The sequence below is a fragment of the Centropristis striata genome, chromosome 24, assembly GCF_030273125.1.
Source record: "Centropristis striata isolate RG_2023a ecotype Rhode Island chromosome 24, C.striata_1.0, whole genome shotgun sequence".
NCBI lineage: Eukaryota > Metazoa > Chordata > Actinopteri > Perciformes > Serranidae > Centropristis > Centropristis striata.
In genome coordinates, this window is record NC_081540.1 from 2,606,802 (window position 1) to 2,634,188 (window position 27,387).

The following is a 27,387-nucleotide window of genomic DNA, read 5'->3' on the forward strand; positions in this document are numbered from 1 at the left end:
GTCATTTTGTATCTTTTTTTAGTGAATTTGTGTCTTTCTTTGGTCATTTTGTGTCTTTTTTTTAGTCATTTTGTGTCTTTTTTGGTCATTTTGTGTCTTTTCTAAGTGATTTTGTGTCTTTTTTTGGTTATTTTGTGTCTTTTTTGGTTATTTTGTGTCTTTTTTGGTCATTCTTTGTCTTTTTCTGTCTTTTTTTAGTCATTTTGTGTCTGTTTCGGTCATGTTGTGTCTTTTTTGGTAATTCTGTATCTTTTTTTGGTAATTTTGTGTATTGTTTAGTCATTTTGTGTCTTTTTTTGGTCATTTTGTATATTTTTTAGTCCTTTAGTCCAACATAAAATGTATTTTGAATCTATTTTTTAACTTTCAGAACACTATAAATGCTCAATAAAAAAATTGAAATGTTGCAAATGTGAACAAAGGTTACAAATATACCATGTGGTTCAGGCTCCAGTCCTCCACCATATGCAGTCATTTGTATTGGCCCACCAGCCACCAAGTTGCTAAATCCATAGCCTATCAGCGCTAACGGCAGTGAGTCACCGCTACTCTGCTATTTTATGGTTGCGGGTAAATTAACTGTCCTCTGAGATCATAATAAAGAGTGAACTGTACTTGAGCTGATTAGTGGGATTTGGATCTCTTTTTTTTTTACCCTCCAGAGACTGAAACTGCACTCTTTTACAAACAATGGCTGCTCTTCCTCATGTGGAAAAATGCCAACAGCGTGTGATGATGGAATCAATTAAAAGCTCACATAAAAAGCTGCTCCTTGGAGAAAAAAGACAGAAAAAGTAGGTGAGTTTCATTCATTCAGTCATTCTTTGGGTTTCAGCACCACGGACAGCTCCTCTTCTATTATACAGCTCCGCTCAGGATGGGAATACTGATTTTTTTAAGGCAATGCGGTGCAAAAAACATAATATATGATGTTTCTACAGTGTCTACTGACACACAGCATTATACAAGTCAGGCTGAGGTCAATAAGAACACAGTCAGCTGCATCAATCACAGCTGACGGCCCGTTAAACACGGCACCGTCCTTTCACAATAAAGCTCAGACAGAAACTCTCCATCTGGAAAAGACTTTTAACTCTATGGAGTCGTTTTTTCTCCTTTCCATTCTGCCTGTATTCACCAATTAAAGAATGTTTGAATGCCATGTTGGTGTTTTTTTTCTCACCTATATGACCTGATAATAATTGCTTTTTTATTCTGATTTACTGGATCAACATTTGGAACCAAAAAGAAACAAATAAAAACCAACATAAATGTGATCTTGTGATTGTGTTTGATCCTGTCATCAACTCTGGTTTTTATTCTAGTGGGACTGTCTTCTCATTCTGACTTTTCACCTTGTGTCTTTTTTGGTCATTTTGTGTCTTTTTTTTAGTCATTTTGTGTCTTTTTTGTCTTTTTTTTAAAAGTGATTTTGTGTTTTCTAGTCATTTTGTTGGGTTTTTTGGTCATTTTGTGTCTTTTTTAGTGATTTTGTGTCTTTTTTTGGTCATTTGGTGTCTTTTTTTGCGATTTTTTGTCTTTTTTTGTGATTCTGTGTCTTTTTTTGGTCATTTGGTGTCTTTTTTTTTGTCTTTTTTTGTGATTTTGTGTCTTTTTTTTAACTTTCAAAACACTATCATGCTGAATAAAGAATGATAAAAAAGACACAAAATTAACAGAAAAAGACACAAAATGACTAAAAAAGACACAAAATTACCAAAAAGACACAAAATGACCAAAAAAAGACACAAAATGAGCAGAAAAGACATAAAATGACAAAAAAAAAGACACAAAGTGGCTAAAAAAAGACACAAGAAGACACAAAATGACTAAAATATGACTATATGTGTCAAATATGACCAAAGGTGTCAAATCTACCATATAAGAGGGTTCCATCCAGTTCTATCATTTGATACTAAATCTATTTGAGCTTGTCTCCAGTTTTACTTGGTATATCATCATCAAACTGAAACTGGCCTCATGGAGTTTACAGCCAGAACTTTAGAGGTAAATGTACAGTAGGGCTCCACGCTGCTTTGTTTTCTAGTCTGGATGGAGTCAACAAGTCTGGATTATTTGGAGGGTTAAGGGCTTTTTTCTTCACTCGTTCCTGATCATTTCGTCCTCTTTGCTCTCTCATGCTGTGAGTTTACCAGACCTGAACTCCCTCACACTCTGTTCCTACTCGGTCTGGAGATTTTGGACAATTCAATGGACTTCTTGACCGTGGGAAAACACACGACTACTTTCCTTAACTGCACCGCAAATAGGTATTAAATGGCTCGAGAAAAGCCAGTTAGTGTTTCTGTTCTGTGAAGAAAAAGCCCATTTCTCTTCAGAATGAAGGTTTTCAGTCGTTGGGCGACAGCAGGTGCAGCTACAAGTGTTTTTATTTATGTGATAAGATCATATCAGATGGAACCTCTAGTTACAATCATAAGGATCTTGCAGAGGATGTGAGCACACGAGAACAGAATATAAATCAGATAGAAAGCATTAAAAATAAAATCAATGTCCCTGATGTTCAGAGACTTGTTGGGACGTCTGTATTAATGATGCTGCAGTAAATCAAAACATATTGATGAATGTATGAGTACATGCTTTTCTTGCAATTTAGACACGAATGTAAATTTTGCCCTTTGGGAAGGCGTGTTAGTCAAAGCTTTGATTGACAGGCAGGACTGCTGGGGTGATGAAAATACAGAGATCAATAAGTAGCACGACCCCACAGACCATATAGACGAGTGGAGTGGATTTAGCCTCCGGGTCTGGAAAGGAAAACCAATGCAGAAGTGATTTAAAGCTGCATTCTTTCTACTGGCCAGCAGGGGGCGACTCCACCTGCTGCAGAAAGAAGTCTTTTACAAAATGACCCTAATCTCACTTAATTAACCCATTCAGGCCTAAAAAGCCTGGAAAAATGCCTGTAAAACCTCTGGGCGATTTTAAAATAAGCCCCTAAAACCTGAAGTTTTTCTGTAAATTCAACACAAGTGTCAACTCTTCCTACTAATTAATAGATTTTTCAGCCTCTGTAGCAGACAGAAATTAAATTCAAAAAGTATTTTTTAGAGCTTATAGCTGTGTCTTTTAATGAGAAGTTGAGTTTATTTGTCCAAAGCTTCAATAAAGTTTTTTTTTTAAAATCAATGTGTTGCATTGCGACACTCCCACATGTATTCTGACGCATTTCATTGGCCAAGAGACCGAAAATAGGTGGAAAAAAACTACAAATACTACGAAACTACGTATCCTGTTTCCCGGCTTTAATGGTAGAATAACACAACAGCGCCCCCGGTTTTAATGGTAGAAATGTGGTAATGCTTTCCGGGCATAAATGGGTTAATACCTCAGAATATATTTTATCGCCTCAATTGCTAGTTTCAAGTCTTCAACATGACATGATGTTTTATTTGTAAATTATGGTTCCATTTAGAGTAAAAAATAGATGATAAAGGCGGATAGAAGCCTCACAGTGTGAAACTGTGTACATTTAAAGAGTTGTTACTTCTTTTTGGGTGCTGCCTATGTTTTTGTCTTTAAACTTTCACTATTTACACTGTATATTATTCATGTTTTCAGTTCATGAAAGTTCATTTTAATCCAGATTTCAAAGTTGGGACACTGTGAACAGAGTGCAATGATTGGAAAATCCTTTACAAGCTACTTTCAACTGAATGCAGCACAAAGACAAGATGCTCCAACTGGGAAATTGTTGTTTTAAATCCCTACACGCAGTCTGAATTTGATGCTTTCTGTTTACCTTGATATGAAAGTTTAATGTGAGTTTTATATGAATGGCACTTTACCGTGTTGTGTGTGAAAGGTCCCTTTAATTACTTTTTTGGGTAATTTTGTGTCTTTTTTAAATAATTTTGTGTCTTTTTTAATAATGTTGTCTTTTTCTAATAATTTTGTGTCTTTTTTGGGGTAATTTTGTGTCTTTTTTTAAAATCTTTTTGTGTCTTTTTTAAGTAATTTAGTTTTTTTCTGTCATTTTGTGTCGTTTTTGGGTCATTATGTGTCTTTTTTTTGTAATTCTGTGTCTTTTTTGGGTTATTTTGTGTCTTTTTTTGGTCATTCTATGTCTTTTTTTTCTTCGTAATTGTGTGTCTTATTTTGGTCATTTTGATACTGCCTGCAGCCGCCCTCAGGTAATTTGAGTTTGAGACCCCTAGGTTTAAGTCCAGGTATTTATTTTGATAATAAATCACCTTTTGGCTACCTTTGGAATAAACGTACACATACACACTGATATTTCTGAATAAAAACGGGGTTACAACTGTACAAGAGAGGACTCAGGAGTGAAACTAGAAGAATAAAGTGCACGAGGAAAGGATGAAAGTGATGAATCTTTCTCTCTTGTAGGTCAGTGGTGTCTGTGCTGTCTCTGGGCCACTGGATCTGTATCAGCAGAGCTAAAACACTTTACACTGTTGATTTTTAACCTTTGCAGCGCAGCAGCAGGTCCCTGTTGGACAACACAGTCCACAGCACAACACCCCATTGATTCTCTGCAAATGTCACACACAGCCCAGTGGAACACAAAGGGCACCGAGCTGCTTTTAAATTACATTCTCTAAATAAATCTCATCATTGTCTCTTTGACTTATGTTTATGCAGCTGCTGCAGACATGATTTCTGTTCTTTTGGGCCCTAAAAGTCCACAGGAACAAGCGCTAGAAATCACTGTTTAGGAATAATAAGACGTTTGTCTGTCCATTAATGGATCGGAGAGCAAACGCTGAGACTGAACCTGAAGATCAAACAGACTGAAGGATCCCCAGAGACGATGGAGGCAATTACTCAGCAGTCACCTTATATTCCTGCTGTCAGGAGGAAAAACACTGACAAGGCAGAGCAGAAACACTGTTTACACTGCAGAAACTGGAATCTAAGGAAGATTAAATATCTTAGATCATGATTCTTTTTTAAGTAATTTAGTGTTTTTTCAGTCATTTTGTGTCTTTTTAAATAATTTTGTGTCTTTTTCAAATAATTTTGTGTCTTTTTTTAGTAATTGTGTGTCTTTTTAAAAATAATTTTGTGTCTTTTTTGGTAATTCTGTGTCTTTTTGAAATAATGTGTCTTTTTAAAAATAATTTTGTGTCTTTTTAAAATAATTTTGTATCTATTTTTGGTCATTTTGTGTCTTTTTTGGAAATTTGGTGTCTTTTTTTTTTTTTTTACTAATTTTGTGTCTTTTGTTATTAATTTTCTGCCTTTTTTAAAATAATTTTGTGTCTTTTTTGGTCATTGTCTTTCTTTTTGGTCATTTTGTTTCTTCCTTAAGTAATTTAGTTTTTTCTGTCATTTAGTGTCCTTTTTGGCCATTTAGTGTCTTTTTAAAAAAATAATAATTTTGTGTCTTTTTTGGTAATTTTGTGTCCTTTTTTTTTCTTAGTAATTTTGGTTCTCCTTTAAGGAATTTAGTTTTTTCTGTCATTTAGTGTCTTTTTTGGTCATTTTGTGTCTTTAAAAAAAATAATTTTGTGTCTTTTTTGGTAATTATGTGTCTTTTTTAAGTAATTTAGTGTTTTTTCAGTCATTTTGTGTCTTTTTGGGTCATTTTGTGTCTTTTTTTTAGTAATTTAGTGTCTTTTTTTGGTCATTTTCCTTCTTTTTGAGAGGTGGCTTTTTGTTGTGAAGTACATATACTGTTTCATATTTCTGTTATGATTAAAGCACTTTAATCTTCATATTGGGCCGAGGGAGCCGTAGCTGACTGAGGTCATGCCTGTGGGGAGTTTCACTTCCACTTAGTTTCTGGTTGGCTGAGTGAAGTGGCGTGATGTGATGACGCCGAGCATCGACTACCTCCGTGTGTTTGGTCCCAGTCAGCTCTAAAGGTTAGAGAAAGAGCACAGTGTGTGTGTCTGTGTGTGTGTGTGTGTGTGTCTGTGTGTGTGTGAAAAGAAGCGCGTGGGCGTGTGAATAAACTCTAAATACACCCGAGCGACTTCATTTGTCACTGGGTGCATTCAGTCCACGTCAACCCGTCTGAAAACCTTCCAGCTGGAGGAACATCTGCAGCAAACACTGGAGCATGAAGCGGCGCAGCTAAAAATACCATTAATATAAAATATAATATAATATATAATACCATAACAAGCGCCGCTGAGCGCCTCTAAACCAGATTACACAGAGCACGCTGATCATTTCCATCAATGGGAAACACTCGTCACTCACGTCTGCTTCCTGGAATCACAACGCCGGGAATTAAAATGCAGCCACAAAGAATATAAAGCATATAAAGCAGGGGTCTCAAACTGGCGGCCCGCGGGCCAATTGTGGCCCTAGTGAGGATATTTTGTTGCCCCCACCTTGATATGAAAGTTTAATGTGAGTTTTATATGAATGGCACTTTACTGTGTTGTGTGTGGAAGGTCTCTTTAATTACTTGTTTTGGTTATTTATGTCTTTTTTTGTAATTTTGTGTATTTTTTGGGTCATTTTGTGTCTTTTTTAAATCATTTAGTGTCTTTTTTGGAAATTCTGTGTCTTTTTTTGTCATTTTGTGTCTTATTTTAAGTAATTTGGTGTTTTTTCAGTCAGTTTGTGTCTTTTTTTGGTCATTTTGTGTCTTTTTTAAAATAATTTTGTGTCTTTTTTTAGTAATTTTGCGTATTTCTTGGGTCATTTTGGGTCTTTATTGGGTCATTTTGTGTCTCTTTTAAGTGATTTAGGTTTTTTTGTCATTTTGTGTCTTTTTTAGTAATTTTGTCTATTTTTTGGGTCATTTTGTGTCTTTTTTAAATCATTTTGCGTCTTTTTTGGTAATTCTGTGTCTTTTTTTGGTCATTTTTGTGGCTTTTTTTGGTCACTTTTGTGTCTTTTTTTGTCATATTGTGTCTTTTTTTTAAAGTAATTTAGTGTTTTTCAGTCAGTTTGTCTTTTCTGGTCATTTTGTGTCTTTTTAAAATCATTTAGTGTCTTTTTTGGTAATTCTGTGTATTTTTTTGGTCATTTTTGTGTCTTTTTTGTAATTTTGTGTCTTTTTAAAGTAATTTAGTGTTTTTTTAGTCAGTTTGTGTCTTTTTAGTAATTTTGTGTCTTTTTTTTGTAATTTTGTGTCTTTTGGGTTCAGTTTGTGTCTTTTTAATATCATTTTGTGTCTTTTTTGGTAATTCTGTGTCTTTTTTTAGTAATTTTGTGTCTTTTTTTTTTAGTAATTTTGTATCTTTTTAAGTAATTTTGTGTCTTATTTTGATCATTTTGATTCTGCCTCCAGCAGCCTCCAGGTAATTTGAGTTTGAGACCCCTGATATAAAGAGTGCATTTTGAAACGTGCGCCACAGAAACATGTTAAGAGTGTTTTATGAAGCACTTTAAGAAATGATGCACTTAAATTAAGGGAAGTAATAGGCAGAAACAATCAGTGCAGGAATGGCTTCACATATGCATCCATGTGTTAGTGTGCTTACTGTACTGTAGTATACTGTACTGTATGTAGGTTTACAGTACACAGGACAGAATACACAGTGGCACTTAAGTATTATGTGACAGTATTTGGAGCAGAACTAATCACTCCCCTCGCCTCTTTAACAAACACATGTATCAGCAAACAGACTCAGCTGCAGCCAGTGTGAGCTCATAAATCATCCCAGCTGCCACTCACTCATTATCTCCAGTTAAATGGGATTAGTGAATCACCTGAATTACACAAACGGGAGGCTAGGCTGCACAATTAGCTTATTGCATTTACAAATGCACAATGTACTGTTTTATCTGTATTTCCCCAGTAGACAGTGGTGGAAATAAAATAATAAAGGCACCAGCTACAGGAGTTTTCTGACATGTAGGGGAGCAGATATGGCTCTTAATCATGTTTTTCTTCATTTACGGCCACCTGAAATGGCACTTCATCACATTTTCTCTACTTGAAAAGCATCCTAGAAGACACTTTATTATGTTTTTTCTACTGGAAAAGCATCCTAGAAGACACTTTATTATGTTTTCTCTACTGGAAAAGCATCCTAGAAGACACTTTATTATGTTTTCTCTACTGGAAAAGCATCCTAGAGGACACTTTATGTTTTCTCTATTTAAGTGCACCCTAGAAAGCACATTATCATGTTCTCTAAATTACTAAAAAAAGACACAAAATGAGCAAAAAAGACACAAAATGAGCAAAAAAGACACAAAATGACAGAAAAGAAACTAAATTACTTAAAAAAGAAACAAAATGACCAAAAAAAGACACAAACTTATTTAAAAAAAGACACAAAATGACAGAAAAAAACTAAATTACTTTAAAAAGAAACAAAATGACCAAAGACAGACACAAAATTATTTTAAAAAGACACAAAATGACAAAAAAGACACAAAATGACCAAAAAAAACCTAAATTAATTTAAAAAATAAACAAAATGACCAAAAAAACCCACAAAATTACTAAAAAATACACAAAATTATTTAAAAAAATACACAAAATTACAAAAAAGACACAGAATTACCAAAAAAGGCACAAAAGTAATTTAAAAAGACACAAAATTACCAAAAAAGACACAAAAATATGAAAAAGACACAAAATTATTTTTTTAAAAGACAGAATTACCAAAAAAACACACAAAATTATTTAAAAAGACACAAAATTACCAACAAAAAAAAGACACAAAATGACCAAAAAAAGACACAAAATGACAGAAAAAAACTAAATTAATTTAAAAAATAAACAAAATGACCAAAAAACCCACAAAATTACTAAAAGACACAAAATTATTTAAAAAAAAAAACCAAAAAAAGACACAAAATTATGAAAAAGACACAAAATTATTAAAAAAAAAAAGACAGAATTACCAAAAAAAACAAAAAAATTATTTAAAAAGACACAAAATTACCAACAAAAAACCCCCACAAAATTACCAACAAAAGTAAATAAAGGGACCTTCCACACACAACAAGGTAAAGCGCCATTCATTTCCTTCTCTCCAGTGAAAAGGTACCCTGATGTTAGAAATCCTCAAAGCAAATATACACAACTACACAAAACTTCTGACATTAAAGATAAATGACAAAGATTCATGAATTCCACATTCTTTTCTGATTCTTTTCCTGCTCCAAACATCAGCCAGAGTGCCACCAGTGTGTGTAAGAGACAGAATATGAAATGTAAGATAATGCATAAAGATATTTTTAACTTTCCTTCTGTCCTACCAGGACAGGATTCCTCAGTGTGTGTAGTAAAACTGAGCCTCAGTGATCAATAATTCAGGATGCACTCCCTAAGAGGCATGTACAGTATGATGCATTTATGAAACATCTCCTGGACGGAGTGGAAGAGGTCCAAGCTGTGGTTAGCTGCATGTATTTTAAGCTGAGCGATCACTACGACTGCAGGAATAAAACTAAATCCTATAAAAGTTGCAAACACAGATTCATGCAATGATTACATCATGATTATTTTAATATGCTGCAGAAAAGGTGTCTAAAACAAGATAAAAACGCTAAATCTGAGGGAAATGATCTTGCTGCATGGACAGATAATTTAACTTTTGCACAATTAAGGTTGTTAAATCTAGAAATAAGCATGTTGTCTTAAAACAAGATAAATTATCTAACACTTCTACATCTAAAGTTGTTTTTTCCATCTTTGTAAGAAACAATCTTGTTTTAAGAGTTAATTTCATCATTGTGTCTTTTTAGTGGTCATTTTTACATTTATTTTTGGTCAGTTTGTGTCTTTTTTGGTCATTTTTGCATCTTTTTTGGTCATTTCACGTCTTTTTTGTTCATTTTGTGTCTTTTTCATGGTCATTATATGTCTTTTTTGTGAATTTGTGTCTTTTTTTGGTCAATTTATGTCTTTTTTTGTGAATTTGTGTTTTTTTTTGGTCAATTTATGTCTTTTTTTGTGAATTTGTGTCCTTTAGTGGTCATTTTAACATCTATTTTTGGTCAGTTTCTGTCTTTTTTGGTCATTCTGTGTCTTTTTTTGTCAATGAAAAGTTGTCAGTGTTGTTTTAATGGTAATTTTTACACCTTTTTTGCTCAATTTGTGTCTTTTTTAATGGTCATTATATGACTTTTCTGGTCATTTTGTGTCATTTTTGTGAATTTGTGTCTTTTTAGTGGTCATTTTTACATCTGTTTTTGTAAAATTATTTGTTTCTTATCAAGATAAAAAAAAAACTTTAGATTTAGAAGTGTTAATATTTCATTTTAACCATTCAACATGCTTATTTCTATATTTAACAATTGTAATTTAAGAAATCTTGCCAAGGTTAATTATCTGTCCATGCAGCAAGATCATTTCCCTCAGATTTACTGTTTTTATCTGGTTTTTAGACCTTTTTTTCAGTGTAGTGATGCAAAAATGATCCACATTTGAGAATCAGATTGCAATAAAAAATAATCACAGTTAGATATTTTTCTTCCAAGTTGTGCAACCCAAGTTATTACTTAAAAAAAATGCATTGTTTTGGTTTTGGAGGTGGCGTCACTTATTATATAACGAGAACACAGATGCCAGAATCACCCATGTGTCCTTTGCATTTTAATAGCAAACACTATGTGAATTCATCCACGAGCATTTATGTGAAAAGACAGCAGCTGTCGGGGTAAATGGTATGAAAAAAACTCTCACACATATACAATCTAAAGTCACTGTTTAATATGAATTTATAATTATTTTAAACATTTTAAGGTATTTTCTGACATTTTTAGAGACACTGTGAGCAAAATTCATCACCGTAACACATTTTTAAATAGAAATAAATAAACAACGAAAGTTTTTTTTTCTTTGTCAATCACTTAAATATGCTCCAGGTTAGCTGGTATCACCAACATGTATTTTATTAAAATAATACACATTTTAATTTAAATAATTCTATCATTACTGTAACATTTAACCATTTTTTCCTCATTAATTTTCCATTCAGATTTTGTTCTGTATACATTGTTAAAAAACCATTATGTTTGGTCATATTCTGTTAAATTATACATTTTTAAACAAATGCATATTTATTTTTTATAAAGTTTATTAAATATTTATTGACACAAATTGACAAAAAAAGACACAAAATGATCAGAAAAGTCATATAATGACCATTAAAAAGATACAAAATGAACAAAAAAGAAATGAAATGCCCAAAAAAGACACAAGTTGACCCAAAAAAAAGATACAAACTGACCCAAAATAGATGTAAAAATGACCAATAACGGACACAAATTCACAAAAAAAGACATAAAATGACCAGAAAAGTCATATAATGACCATTAAAAAGACACAAAATTAACAAAAAAGATGTGAAATGACCAAAAAAGACACAAACTGACCAAAAATAGATGTAAAAATGAATTGTGCCTCATGATGGCTATATTGTTCATTCATTTAAAAGTGAAATATATTTAGTTTAATAAAGTATGTCCTTATAATCTTCACAGACAGAACTTAGACTGGCTTCATGTCATCCATAAAGTTAAATTTTTGTCACGTTTACAACCTATTCTGTCTTCTTTATGATGTGAAATTCAAAAGGGTGAAATGTGGTCAAACTGGCAGCAGAATTCTAAATGTCACATATAAAAAAGTGATGAAATTCACAAGAGGATTAACCAGGGAGGTATGGAGATGTACCCACTGTAATCAAGCTGTATGTCACTGAGTCAACGGGGTCATATATATATATATAGAGAGAAAATATATATATATATATATATATTCCCCTGATGACTGTGAATGATTACTCACAGTTGGACTCCTGCTGTGCTGAAGGCTGAGAGTTTACTCACATTTTATCACATGAACACAGAGATAATCCTGCCACGCTTCACTCAATATGGACGTTTCCACAACATACAGATGGCTGATAATTAAACAGTAAATAAATGTACATAAATGCCGAAAGGGAAGTAGTGATGAGAATGAAAATGTGAGGCAGTGATGTTTAAATCCTGTCGTTTATTTTTGTTTTCATCCAGACTAGAAAACAAAGCAGCGTGGAGCCCTACTGTAAAAGACACAAAATGACATAAAAAGACACTAAATGACTTAAAAAGACACAAAATGACAAAAAAAGACACAAAATTACTTAAAAAAAGACACAAAATAACAAAAAAGACAACAGACACAAAAAAGACACAAAATGACTAAAAAAAAGACATAAAATGACAAAAAAAGACACAAAATGACAAAAAAGACACAAAATGACTAAGAAAAAGACACAAAATGACTAAAAAAAAGACACAAAATGACCAAAAAAAGACAAAGGTGAGATTTTAAAACCCAAAATTTACATCAGTTTAACCCTGTGGAGTGTCCTAGAGCTCCAAATAATCCAGACTTGTTGCCTCCATCAGACTAGAAAACAAAGCAGCGTGGAGCCCTACTGTAAATTTACCTCTAAAGTTCTGGCTGTAAACTCCATGAGGCCAGTTTCAGTTTGATGATGATATACCAAGTAAAACTGGAGACAAGCTCAAATAGATTTAGTATCAAATGATAGAACTGGATGGAACCCTCTTATATGGTAGATTTGACACCTTTGGTCACATTTGAAACATTCAAAATTCTTTATTCAGCATGATAGTGTTTGGAAAGTTAAAAAAAAGATTCAAAATCACATTTTATGTTAGAATAAAGGACTAAAAAAGACACAAGATGGCCAGAAAAAGACACAAAATCGCTAAAAAAAGACACAAAATGACCAAAAAGACACAAAATTACCAAAAAAGACACAAAATGAGAAGACAGAAAGAAAGATGTTGGACTAAAGAACCAAAAAAAGACACAAAATGACATAAAAAGACACAAAATGACCAAAAAAGACACAAAATGACCAAAAGAACTGCACAGAAGACACAAATGACAAAAAATAGACACAAAAATGACCAAAATTGTTACGTTAAACACACAAGACACTAACAAAATATAGTCACACTAGAATAAAAACCAGAGTTGGATGACAGGACAGGAATTATTGAGCCTTTGTGTTTTTAAGCATGACACGGGCAATTTCAAGATACAAATATGGGGCTTTTACTTTGAAAATCTCTCAGTCTAAGTCTTGAGTTTTCGTGAAAATCAAAGAATTTTGATTGGTATTTAATTGGTATTTTCTTTTAAATGTATACGACACAATTAAATGTTGTGTACTTATTGTGAATATAATCCATTTTATCTCATTTTTTATGCATTTTCTTTTAAAAATACCTCTGTAAACACCAAATACATGTGTTTAAAAATGTTCCCCTTTTTCCTAAGTAGCAACTTTAATTTCAGGCCGGCAGTAAAGCACATTTGTTATCTCCCAATGCTTGTGTGATAAAAGATAGCAGCTCTGAAATGGAATACTTTAATCAGTCCTTCCTTCTTACGCGTGTCTTCAGCAGGGATTCATTTCCTGGTGAACACTAATATTCTGTTATGTTATGATTACCTCATTTTACTCGCCATAATGCCAGTCATCTCTCCCGGCAGATAACAGTGAGAGACTGGAGCGATGCGCTCCGTGCCTCCGCTCCCCTTTTGACGACAGACCAAATTTGATCAATTATGCAAATGAAGCAAAACCCATTTTGTTTCTTGCTCCGTTCAGATCTGAACTTCCTTCCCTCGTCTCTGCTCTCTCGCAAAAACAAATAACTTTTAAAACAAGCATTATCTCCCAATTACGCTTTAATTCTCAAGCAGCGCGCATGAAGAATTTCAAACACAAAACGCCAGCTGATGCAGAGAGTGATGCTCTTATTATTGAGGGTTTTCTGCCCGCGGGAGCGTGCACATGTTCTGTAGATGTTAAGAGAATTGGACACGCGGCATATGTTTCTCTGTTAGCACTTTTAAATCTCATGCATTCTGCATGGAAGCAGCTTAGTGCATTAATTAAAGATGCACCATGCATATGTTTTATACCTCCAACTGCTTCATCGTAACCAAACTGTGAAGTTCAGTCTGTTTCTTTCTGCTGAGACGACCTTCTCTTTCCCAACATAACACGATGCTGTTTGCTCTTAAATGAAGAAAACATAATAAAGTGTCTTCTAGGATGCTTTTCAAGTAGAGAAAACATAATAAAGTGTCTTCTAGGATGCTTTTCAAGTAGAGAAAACATAATAAAGTGTCTTCTAGGATGCTTTTCTAGTAGAAAAAACATAATGAAGTGTCTTCCAGAATGCATTTCCAGGAGAGAAAATATGATGAAGAAGTCTTTTGGGTGCCCTTAAATGAAGAAAAATATGATAAAGTGCCCTCTGGGGTGTCCTTCCAGCAAAGAAAACTTGAGGAGTTGGCCTTTGAAGTGCACTTAAATGGAGAAAACATAATAAATTGTCTTCTAGGATGCACTAGTGCCCTTTCTGGTGCCCTTAAATTGAGAAAAAAAAAAAGTAGGACCCTCTACGTTCCGTTATAAGGGGAAAAAACATGATAAAGTACACTTTACAGTGCCGTTCTGGTAAAGAAAAGGCAATAAATTACCCTCTTGGATTGCCCTTAAATGGAAAAAATATGATAATGTTTCCTCTGTGGTGTCCTTAAATGTAGAGAATGTGATAATGTTCTTTCTAGGGTGACTTTAAATAGAGAACAGGTGATACAGGTGTCTTCTAGGGTGCCATTAAATGGAGAAAACATAATAAAGTGTCTTCTAGGATGCTTTTCCAGTAGAGAAAACATAATAAAGTGTCTTCTAGGATGCTTTTCAAGTAGAGAAAACATAATAAAGTGTCTTCTAGGATGCTTTTCCAGTAGAGAAAACATAATAAAGTGTCTTCTAGGATGCTTTTCCAGTAGAGAAAACATTATAAAGTGTCTTCTAGGATGCTTTTCCAGTAGAGAAAACATAATAAAGTGTCTTCTAGGATGCTTTTCCAGTAGAGAAAACATAATAAAGTGTCTTCTAGGATGCTTTTCAAGTAGAGAAAACATAATAAAGTGTCTTCTAGGATGCTTTTCCAGTAGAGAAAACATAATAAAGTGTCTTCTAGGATGCTTTTCTAGTAGAGAAAACATAATAAAGTGTCTTCTAGGATGCTTTTCAAGTAGAGAAAACATAATAAAGTGTCTTCTAGGATGCTTTTCTAGTAGAGAAAACATAATAAAGTGTCTTCTAGGAGGCTTTTCCATAGAGAAAACATAATAAAGTGTCTTCTAGGATGCTTTTCCATAGAGAAAACATAATAAAGTGTCTTCTAGGATGCTTTTCTAGTAGAGAAAACATAATAAAGTGTCTTCTAGGATGCTTTTCAAGTAGAGAAAACATAATAAAGTGTCTTCTAGGATGCTTTTCTAGTAGAGAAAACATAATAAAGTGTCTTCTAGGAGGCTTTTCCATAGAGAAAACATAATAAAGTGTCTTCTAGGATGCTTTTCCATAGAGAAAACATAATAAAGTGTCTTCTAGGATGCTTTCAAGTAGAGCAAACATAATAAAGTGTCTTCTAGGATGCTTTTCCAGTAGAGAAAACATAATAAAGTGTCTTCTAGGATGCTTTTCCAGTAGAGAAAACATTATAAAGTGACTTATAAGATGGCCTTCCAGTGGTAAAAACATGATAATGTTCCCTCTGTGGTGTCCTTAAATGTAGAGAATGTGATAATGTGCTTTCTAGGGTGACTTTAAATAGAAAATGTGGCTTATAAGATGCCTTTCCAATAGTAAAAATATGATAAAGGGGTACCTTTAAATTTAGAGAACATGATAATGTGTTTTCTAGGGTGCCCTTTAATAGAGAAAATATAATATTGTGTCTTCTCTGAAGCCTTTCCAGCAGAGAAAATGTGATGAGGTGCCCTTTTCTATAACGAAACACCATGCATATGTTTTATACCACCAACTGCTTCATCGTAACCAAACTCTGACTGCAGAAGTTCAGTCGGTTTCTTTCTGCTGAGACGACCGTCTCTTTTCCCAACATAAGTACGGCCTGTCATGCTGTTTCTGCCCTGAGGTTGAACCCCAAGAACAAAGGCATCAAAACCAGCCATGTGTCCCAAGATGACTCACTCAAGTGGCTCGTCTTCTTTTTGAAGTTGTAACTTCATTCGTTCCATTATCAGTTTGCAGCTGGATGTAATATACGACTCTTTAAACTGAATGTTCTGCAGCTGATGTGTTCAGGTTCATGTTTAGATGGATTTAGGATTGAAAACCATGCTAATTAACAACAAGATCTTCAGTATAAATGACAGAAAAGGTTGTTTGGCAATACCACTCATAACTTCCGATATAATCGTTATTATATACGTATACAAACAGTTCACGGTTTTAAAAAAAAGGCTGCAGTTTCATTGAATTGAGGCTACAAAACCACAAAACCACTGATCTAAGTTTAGGGTTATTTCAGATTTGTCTTCCAGGATTTTATATCAGTTAAGCAGGATAAAAGTTTATTAAAATTGCCCTTTTCACTGGTTTGTAGTGGAAGATAAATGTGTGTGTCGTCGGCATAACAAGTGATATTGCACATTGTGTTTACTGATGATTTGGCCCAATGGAAGCATATAAACAGAAAACAGCAATGGGCTGAGGTCATTTTGTGCCTTTTTTGTGTTTTTTTTGGTCATTTTGGGTCTTTTTGTGGGTTTGTTTAGTCATTTTGTGTCTTTTTTTGGTCAATTTGTGTCTTTTTCTTGTCAATTTGTGTCTTTTTTTGGTCATTTTGTTTCTTTTTTTTGTCATTTTGTGTCCTTTTTTGGTCATTTTGTGTCTTTGTTTAGTCATTTTGTGTCTTTTTTGGTCATTTTGTCTCTTTTTTTAGTCCTTTAGTCCAACATAAAATGTGATTTTAAATCTTTTTTTTTACTTTCAAAACACTATCATGCTCAATAAAGAATCTGAAATGTGTCAAATGTGACCAAAGGTGTCAAATCTACCATATAAGAGGGTTCCATCCAGTTCTATCATTTGATACTAAATATATTTGAGCTTGTGTCCAGTTTTACTTGGTATATCATCATCAAACTGAAACTGGCCTCATGGAGTTTACAGCCAGAACTTTAGAGGTAAATTTACAGTAGGGCTCCACGCTGCTTTGTTTTCTAGTCTGGAGACTCCACAGGGTTAAATAACAGGCAGACACACAGGGAAGTGGATGGATGTGCTGCCATATAAAGTAGATGAGAGATGTGTGATGTGATTTTATATAGTGAATGAAACAGCCAACAGGGTGTTCACCCTGCCAGCCCCTCCTGCAGTGATCACCGACCAAATCCCTTAGGAGGATTATCCAGACTTAAATCAAGAAAATCGTGCAACTTTAAGGGTTACGGTTAGAGAGTGAGAAAGGCAGAAAGGGAGTGGGGGTGGAGGAGAGCAGCCTGATGGAATTTAACCTCCTGTACGCTTTCTGATTCGTGTGTTTTGACACATGTTGTTCTGTGCAGCGACGCGTTCAAAGACTTCACATTACTGCAAAACACACTGATAAGGAAAGACAACAGCCAGATGTTAGTGGGTGTTGTTGTTGCTCGGGGAGCTGATGGGTGTTCAAGTCCTGGTTTTACATTGTATGCATTGTCTTCAATGTTATATTTTGCATTATTTTCGAATTATAATTTTTTTTTGCATGAATCAGGGGAAACAGAGAGCATGCACTGCAAAAAAGGTGTGTCTAAAACCAGATAAAAACAGTAAATCTGAGGGAAATTATCTTGCTGCATGGACAGATAATTTCCGATATCTTGAAGTAAGATTTTTAAATCTAGAAATAAGCATGTTGTATGCTTATAATAAGAAATTAACTCTTAAAACAAGGTAGATTTAAGCTGCAAACAGCGATGAATTGGTATAATGATTTTGGTTATTATCAAGAATGTTTCCATGACTGTAGATGTAAAAATGACTAAAAAAAGACACAGAATGATAAGAAAGACACAAAATTACCAAAAATGTGTAAAAATTACCTCTAAAAAGACACAAATTGATAAAAAAAGGCACAAAATTACCAAAAATATGTGTAAAAATGACCACTATAAAAGACACAAATTGAAAAAATAGACACAAAATGACCAAAAAAGACATGTAATGACCACTATAAAAGACACAAATTGACAAAAATAGACACAAAATGACCAAAAAAGACATGTAATGACCATTTAAAAGACACAAAATGAACAAAAAAGATGTGAAATGACCACTCAAGACACAAATTGACCAAAAAAAAGACTTAAATTGACCAAAAAATACATAAAATGATCAAAAAAGACACAAAATGACCAAAAAGACACAAACTGACCAAAAATACATGTAAAAATGACCACTAGAAAGACACAATGATGAAATTAACTCTTAAAACCAGATAAATTAAAGCTGCCAGCAGTGATGAACTGGCCCGAGCAGAGTGACCTGATGATTATTTGTTTCTTACCAAGATAAAAAAAAACTTTAGATTTAGAAGTGTTATATAATTCATCTGGTTTTAAGAGTTAATTTCTTATTTTAAGCGTTCAACATGCTTATTTCTAGATTTAATAATCTTGTCATATTAAGCTATGTACATTACTCTATTATGAGTAAAATTAAAAAAGAAATTCCAAATATAAGTGTTCCCACATGTCTGAAGCGATAAAGAAACAATCACAGGTGATTTAAACACCCTGAGCCACTCTGAGATTGAAAACGAGTCGTAATAATGTTCAGGAAGCGTCGACTTGTCAGATGGCTCCTGCTACAATGGAACTTTGCCCTCTGAAGTAGCAGCATGCATTGGCATAAAGCAGAAGGCAATTTGGCATGCATTACTGTAATCTGATATTCAGAACACAAACAAGCCCTGCTGGCTACTTTCTCTGCCAAATACTGACACACTAAAGCCAACATTCCCCACTACAACCGCTGAAACAGGTCCTTTAGGTCTTTAGGAAGCAAACATCAGGTTCATGTTGACAGAAAGCTCCAAATAATCCAGACTTGTTGACTCCATCAGACTAGAAAACAAAGCAGCGTGGAGCCCTACTGTAAATTTACCTCTAAAGTTCTGGCTGTAAACTCCATGAGGCCAGTTTCAGTTTGATGATGATATACCAAGTAAAACTGGAGACAAGCTCAAATAGATTTAGTATCAAATGATAGAACTGGATGGAACCCTCTTATATGGTAGATTTGACACCTTTGGTCACATTTGCAACATTTAAAATTCTTTATTCAGCATGATAGTGTTTTGAAAGTAAAAAAAAGAGATTGAAAATCACATTTTATGTTGGACTAAAGGACTAAAAAAGACACAAGATGGCCAGAAAAAGACACAAAATGACAAAAAAAGACACAAAAAGACACAAAATTACCAAAAAAGACACAAAATAACAAAAAAAAGACACAAATTGAAAGGACAAAATAACACAAAAAAAGACACAAAATTACCAAAACAGACAGAAAGGACACTAAATGACTAAAAAAGACACAAAAAGACCAAAAAAGACACAAAATGACTATAAAAAGACACAGAAAGACAGAAAAAGACACAAAAAAACACAAAATGACTAAAATAAGACACAAAATGACCAAAAGACACAAATTGACCAAGAAAGACACAAAATGACAAGCCAAAATCACCAAAAAAGAAACACAGAAGACAGAAAATGACCAAAAATTACACGAAAAAGACACAAAATTACCAAAAAAAAGACAAAATAACTAAAAAAGTCACAAAAAAGACATAAAATTACCAAAAAAAGACACAAAATAACCAAAAAAGACACAAAAAAGATACAAAATGGCCAAAAAAGACACAAATAAAATTAAATGGAGTCCCACACCAGAGTTGATGACAGGATCACACACAATCACAAGATCACATTTATGTTGGTTTTTCTTTGTTTCTTTTTGGTTCTAAATGTTTTAATCCAGTAAGTCAGAATAAAAAATCAATTATTATTAGGTCATATAGGTGAAAAAAATATACCAACATGGTACTTAAACATGTTTTAAGTGGTGAATACAGGCAGGATTCAGAGAGTTAGTGCAGAGCCAGAATAAAAACAAACACAACAGGAAGGATCCTGCTCACCTGACCCAACTGTTCCTGATTGATTATGAGCATTAAAAGGTGATAAATGAGCCACAACTTCTCATTAAAGTTTATGAAGCAAACTTGGCTTGTTCCATCTGCAAACAGAAGGAGCCCAAACTGGTTTCTGACGCTCACAGACACACAACCACCAGCTGGGTCCATGCACAGAGCAGCAAACACTCTCCTGGTGCCTGTTACGCCATTATTAATTCTGTCATTTTACAGTCTGTCAACAACGGACGGAGCCAAATGAGTCCAAGAGGGTGTGGTGAACATTACGACTGGCTGGTGAAACCGTAAAACATAAAGAGAAGAAGAGCGAGAGGCTCCCAGGAGGCTGAAACTCTCTGGAAACAGGCTCTTCTTATGATAAATGGAAGCTATTTATTCCAATAAGAAGTCAAATAGAGATTAAAAGGTGATAATATGCAACACATGCACACTTCAGGCACTTTACGAGCTGCATTCATCTACATTTATGTGGAAAATATGAATTTAATGTGCAATACTTGTTGAAATGAAGTCCAGGGAAATATAATTTAAAGAGCTTATTGTGATTTACAGTTATAATTCCAATATCCAAAATGTTTCCAAAAAGACACAAAAATTACCCAAAATAGATGTAAAAATGACCATTAAAAAGACACAAAATGACCAAAAAAGACACAAAATGACCAAAAAAGACACAGAATGACCAAAATAGATCTATAATGACCATTAAAGAGACACAAAATGAACAAAAAAGACGTGAAATGATCAAAAAAAGACACAAACTCACAAAAAAGACATGAAATGACTAAAAGAAGACACAAAATGACCAAAATAGATATATAATGACCATAAAAAGACACAAAATGAACAAAAATAGATGTAAAAATTACCACTAAAAAGACACAAATTCACAAAAAAGACACAAAATGACCAAAAAAGACACAAAATTACCAAAAATAGATGTAAAAATGGCTGAAACTCTCTGGAAACAGGCTCTTCTTATGATAAATGGAAGCTATTTATTCCAATAAGAAGTCAAATAGAGATTAAAAGGTGATAATATGCAACACATGCTCACTTCAGGCACTTCACTCGCTGCATTCATCTACATTTATGTGGAAAATATGAATTTAATGTGCAATACTTGTTGAAATGAAGTCCAGGGAAATATCATTTAAAGAGCTTATTGTGATTTACAGTTATAATTCTGAAATATTCTGGCATTAAAAACCTCTGAAAAGTCCACCTCTCTGTTTCTGTATACTATTAGTATATATTTACATAACTTTTTGATTAAACAAAAGTGTTTTTAAAAAGTTGTGCTTCTTTAAAAGCATAATAGGGGACATTTTTCACTTTAAAATGTCTAAAAATGATGAAATATGTTATTGAGTTTGTTGAACTGTGTTTGTATTATCCAAAGTGTTTCCAAAAATCACATTTTATGTTGGACTAAAGGATTAAAAAAAGACACAAAATGACTAAAAAAGGACACAAAATGACACAAAAAAGACACAGAATAACTAAAAAAGGACACAAAAAGACACAAAATAAGTAAGTAAGAAAGTAAAAAATGCCACTTTTTGTTCTCATAAATCTGTGACTTTTTTTCTTGCAAATCTGCCACATTTAATGTCGTTAATCTGTTACTTTTTTCTTGTAGATTTGCCACTTTTCTTGCAAATTTGCCACATAAAATCTCGTCAATCTGCAACTTTTTTTCTCGTAGATTTGCCACTTTAATCTCGTAAATTTGCGACTTTTTTCATACTTTTTTTTCAAATCGGAACACACGTTGCACATGTAACATATAAGAGGTAAAATGAGGATAACATCTAGTTCTTTATCTTTTTATCAAATATATATAGAGAGTGTCAAGCCAATACTTTTGACAGCACGGCTCAACAAACCCCAAAAACTCCCCCAAAAAATTATAAAATTCCTTCAGATTATGTTTATTTAGTCTATTTAAAGACAAAAAAACACACTCCAAACATGTTTTTCCTAACTGACATCATAATGTGTACCATAGAGGGTTAAAAGTAGGAGAAACAAGCAGAACAATCTTTGTAGAAATAATGATTGTGAACATAAATATTTGCATTTTTCAGTGTCCTGTTTGTTTGGGAGAAGAGCATCTTTTCTATTGTTTTGACTGGATAAAGAGTCTCTTCTTCACACACTAGTGAATCTGTTACATCAGACCAACCACTGCTGCTCTCTAACTGTGTGTATTAATTGTTTTTACCTCTATCAACAGTAGTCAATTAACCCTCTGAACCTAAAGCAGTTCCAGCCTGTTTTTTGCTCTTTTCAAACTCTCCATGCTCTTATATTTCCCTGCAACATACACACACAGGCCACTTTATTAGGTACACCTGTTCATATGCTCATTAACTCAAATGTCTAATCAGTATATTAGTATTTCACAAACTGTTGATCGAACAACCATCTCTAGGGTTTACAGAGAACGGTAAAAAAAAAAAAAAAAGATAAATTATCCAGTGAGCCTTGATGCTTGTTGATGGAGTACTGGAGGTTTAGCCCGTTTATTCTTACAGATCACTAATTTACGTCTTATTTTACAGAAGAATTTCAGTCTTTTCTATCCATTAACTATTCCATCAGCCTCTACAGAAGACCCATCATTACTTTGGGAAACATCAAAGGCTTCTTCAACGGGTCTTGTTATATCCTATATGTCCAGTAAAAGAAAACCAATACATTAAAGCTCCTTCTGAAGGAAAGCTTCAGGAAGTATCTGCCCTACGCTCAGCTTTAGACTCCTTATTAACTCAACATGCAGAAAAGAAAATTAGATTTGCTAAACAAAGACTATATGAACATGGTGATAAGGTAGGGAGATACTTGGGTTATAGAACAAAGAAACAATCTGATGCCTTGTTGATGCTAGAGGTCAGAGGAGAATAACTTTCAATTTCATAAATCTGTTCCTTTTTTTCTCGTAGATTTATCACTTTAATCTCGTAAATTTGCAAGTTTTTTCTCGAAATATTACCCCCCTTCCCCGGATCCGTAGTTTTTATTTTTTTCTTTAACATTTTTATCAAATATATATAGAGCGTCAAGCCAATATTTTTGATGGCACGGCTCAAAGTTGCTTCGGTTTTATATTAGCAGTTTCATGAAAACTTTTGGTTTTCGCAATGCAAGGTTGTGTTTACTGATGATTTCTGTGAATTTCAGATGCCAAAAAAATCAACCCAACTAATAAAGTAATGACTTTTACTGTGAAAACTGCTAAACCATGACAGTGAAAGACCGTAAAATGATAAATGGGTTAATTCAGTTTCAGTAACAATGATACTGTAAATGTATAAATCAGCCAAAACAGTAATTTTTACATTTAAAAAAAAATATATACATTACTCCACTGTAAAATACTCTGGCACCGTGTTTGTAGCAAAAATATACTGTAATATATATACAAGTCGTCACATTTGCATTTATTTTTTGTAAAAATACTTTTTCTCACTGTTAAATGTACTAAACATCATATCTCTAACAAAAATATACTGTAATATTTAATGGTAAAATCTTTAATTTATGCAGCATTTATAAAGTATTTTCTTGTCAATTATATGGCAAAACAGCGTTTCTTTTGATGGAAAAACTTTTAATTTATTACAGTAAAATATGGAATAAAAAGGTCAATCTTAAACGGGAAATCAACAGTGTTAATATAATTTTACCGTAACATTAGAAAAAGTTGCACCGTATTTATTACAGTAAAGTTCTGGCAACCACAACTTTCATGGACTCCAGAGGTTTTTAATATAGAATAAAGTGATTTTGACTGAAATATCACAACTTTAAGCTTTGTTTTGGTTACTTTTCCAATGGAAACTTTCTTTCTAAAGTTCTAATTCTGGAAAACTTCAGTCAGATTCCAGTGGACAGATAGTCTAATATGTCTTGTATAGTAAAAGCCTGAACCACTGTGAAGACGTGAATTATCTCTCTTTCTGAAGAAGAAGAGTAGAAGATGCTCTCCAGATGCTAACCTCTGGCTGTGGCCGGTTTAAGAGATTTACCATGAGCCATGTTTAGTGGGCTTAGAGACGTGACCACACATGAGTAAGGGATCATGCAAACATGTATTTATGAACATGTGTCCATGCATCGTGTCATGGAGTGTGTATGTGAGACGTATGAAGCCTCAGCCAGCAGATTGTTGTTGCTGAGCTCTTCATTATCGCTGCAGCTCCGACTTACACACTCCACTGTCTTAAGACTTCTTACTGCGTCCTCACATCTCAGGCCTCAGGATGTTTGTTCAGGATGTAAAAGACTTGAATCAGGCACTTTACTACATGTTCTGCTCTTATTGTATAATTGAAATAAGCATGGTATCATTGTGAATAAATCACCTGTTAATTTGGGCCCTATCTATCTATCAATCAATCAATCAATCAATCAATCAATCAATCAATCAATCAATCAATCTATCTATCTATCTATCTATCTATCTATCTATCTATCTATCTATCTATCCATCTATCTATCTATCTCAAGGTTTTAATAGTTTTGGATTTTTCATTAGTTTTAATTTTGTTGTAATTTTTTGTTTTCAAATTCAGTTAGTTTTAATCTGTTTTTAGAGTGAGTTTGCTAGTTTTAATTAGTTTTTATTTTTGGGAAAATGCTTAGTTTTAGTTTAGTTTTTATTAGTTTTAGTTTTTTGTAATGGGGTATTTGTTGGGTGCCAGATTCAATAAAGTCACAATAAATCTTTCCTTTATTTCCTTTGTCTGATCCATCTCAGCCCCAATAAGTTTATTAAGTCATAAAACCAGATAGATGAAATAGATTTCATATCAACCAAAAAGGTTTACGGATGAAAAAAGTTGACAAAGACGAAAACGAAGGACAATTTAGTTTTAGTTAGTTTTGTAACCTCACAAAACAGTTTCAGTTAGTTATCGTTTTTATCTTTATTTCAGTTAACGAAAATGTTTTTTCAATTCTAGTTCTCGTTATTTCGTTTTTCGTTTTGTTTTTGTTAACTATAATAACCTTCACCCAGACTAAACACAAGTAATTATTGTGAATAAATCACCTTGAGTTAATTTGAGTTAATTTGGGCCCTATCTATCTATATCTATCAGTCTATCTACACCAAATCTGAAACTTTTGGTTTTTGCAATGCAAGGTTGTGTTTACTGATGATTTCTGTGAATTTCAGATGCCAAAAAAAACAATAAAGTAATGACTTTTACTCACATGATTGATAGATTTTCTTTGACATCAATGTCATAATTCTGTTTATAATGTCACTCAACAAAATCGATATTGATCAACTATTCATTTAAGTGAGATAATACATGTGAGTCAATGGAGAAGTGAACTATTAAACCTGATAGGTGTAGTATGATAATATTAACAGCAAAAGAAGCACATGCACTTCAAGTTTATGAAAAACAGTCAACAAATATTCATATTTAGTGTTTGTGGCTGCTGTTAAAAGCCTTAGTATAAAAACTGTGTCTTTTGAAGTACTTAGTAGTCCAGTTACAACTCTTCTCTGGCTCACTTTGTGTTCCCATCCTCTTCAGTTACCATTATCTGTCCTCTCTTGTTTCTTTATCTCTCCCTGAGTCACTCTTTGGACTCTACTCCACCTTTTTACTCCACACAAATGCTGCGCTGCTGTTGCTGCTGTTGACATTTTGCATAATCATAGTACGAGTTGTATCTTATCGACCACAACATTTATTAGACCTAAAATAAAATGCCTCAAATAACAGAAACAACCTGGCAACCAGGCCTCTAGCTGCTCACACAGACAGGCAGAAAATATCACAATCAACCACAGACAGTCAGCACCACGCCCATATATGGAATATATTTAAGTATATTTTAACGTGGCTTTTTTAAAAGTGCTGTAACAAAAAAACGAGGTCACGTGGAGCGATGATGTCGACTTCACTACAAATTACAGACTTGAAACTTTCTCCAGTTTTTTGTTTGACGTTCCTCGGTCATGTAAAACCAAAGATATGATCGTTTTAATTTGATAGTACAAAATATTTATTCAAGTGTAAAACCTGGGGGCAGCTAGAGGCAGTATCAGAATTACTACGAAAAGACACAAAATTACGGAAAAAATAGACACAAAATGACCCAAAAAAGACTTGGGTCTTTTTTGGGTCATTTTGTGTCTTTGTTTTAATCATTTTGTGTCTTTTTTTTAGTAAATTTGTATCCTTTTTTGGTCATTTTGTGTCTTTTTTGTCATTTTGTGTCTTTTTTAGGTCATTTTGTGTCTTTTTTTTGTCAATTTGTGTCTTTTTTGGTCATTTTGTGTCTTTTTTTAGTCAATTTGTGTCTTTTTTTCTCTTTTTTTAGTCATTTTGTGTCTTTTTTTAGTCAATTTGTGTCTTTTTCTCTTTTTTTTGTGATTTTGTGTCTTTTTTTTGACCAAACAACTAATCTATGAATCGTTTAAATAATCGACAATGAAAATAATCGTTATCTGTAACAGACTATTTTTTACAGTGTAGTTTTACTTTATTAGAAATATGTCCTCCACCACTGACCACAGGTCACTCTGAGTTGTGTGTTTGGTGCATAACTTCCTTTTTGCCTTTCTCCATCAAACATTCATTCCAGCCTCGTCACCAAAGTCTCTCACCTGAAACGCTTTCATTTCATTCATTGTACGAGTCATAAAACTTTCTGGGTGAAACACACACACACACACTGCTGCACAGAGCGACTGACTGCAGAATGCATTTCAAACATATTCCAGGCAGAAACTCGACTTAAATACTCTGCAAAAACCGACCAGACGAACAAAACGTTTTCCTCCGTCCAGACAATTTCATGAGGTGATATTTTAAATGCATGTTTTGACTTCAGAAGAAATTGGAGGTAAAAAAGGATGTTTTTTCTAGAGAACACACACTCACCCGGACAGCTTTGGCATCTTGGAAAACCCAAACATGTCCATGTGGTCCTGCTACAGCTCGCTGCGTCCGTCCCCAAGCTCAGCTGCTCCACATCAGCATTCTAATCCACATCCAAATCCAGACAATCCAGTTTCAACCCGGATCCACATCCATTTTGGTCATTTTGTGTCTTTGTATTCGTCATTTTGTGTATTTTTTTTGTAATTTTGTGTCTTTTTTGGTCATTTTGTGTCTTTTTTTGGTCATTTTGTGTCTTTTTTTAGTCATTTAGCGTCTTTTTTTAGTCATCGTGTCTTTTTTTTTAGTAATTTTGTGTCTTTTTTTGTAATTTAGTGTCTTTTTTGGTCATTTTGTGTCTTTTTTTGGTAATTTTGTGTCTTTTTTTAGTCATTTTGTGTCTTTTTTTAGTAATCGTGTCTTTTTTTTAGTAATTTTGTGTCGTTTTTTGTAATTTTGTGTCTTTTTTGGTCATTTTGTGTCTTTTTTTTGTCATTTTGTGTCTTTTTGGTCATTT

At 33.5% G+C, this 27,387-nt stretch overlaps 1 protein-coding gene across 1 annotated transcript in view; it reads right to left on the minus strand.

The window, feature by feature from the left end:
- The window catches only part of LOC131962680 (FERM and PDZ domain-containing protein 4-like), an 86,767-nt gene extending 59,742 nt beyond the window's left edge, over positions 1-27,025 (minus strand). Inside the window, exon 1 of the mRNA XM_059327673.1 lies at positions 26,874-27,025. Coding sequence (XP_059183656.1) covers positions 26,874-26,914 — 41 coding nt within the window. The 5' untranslated portion in view covers positions 26,915-27,025. The remainder of the gene's footprint in view (positions 1-26,873) is intronic.
- Between the last annotated feature and the right edge of the window lie 362 nt (positions 27,026-27,387).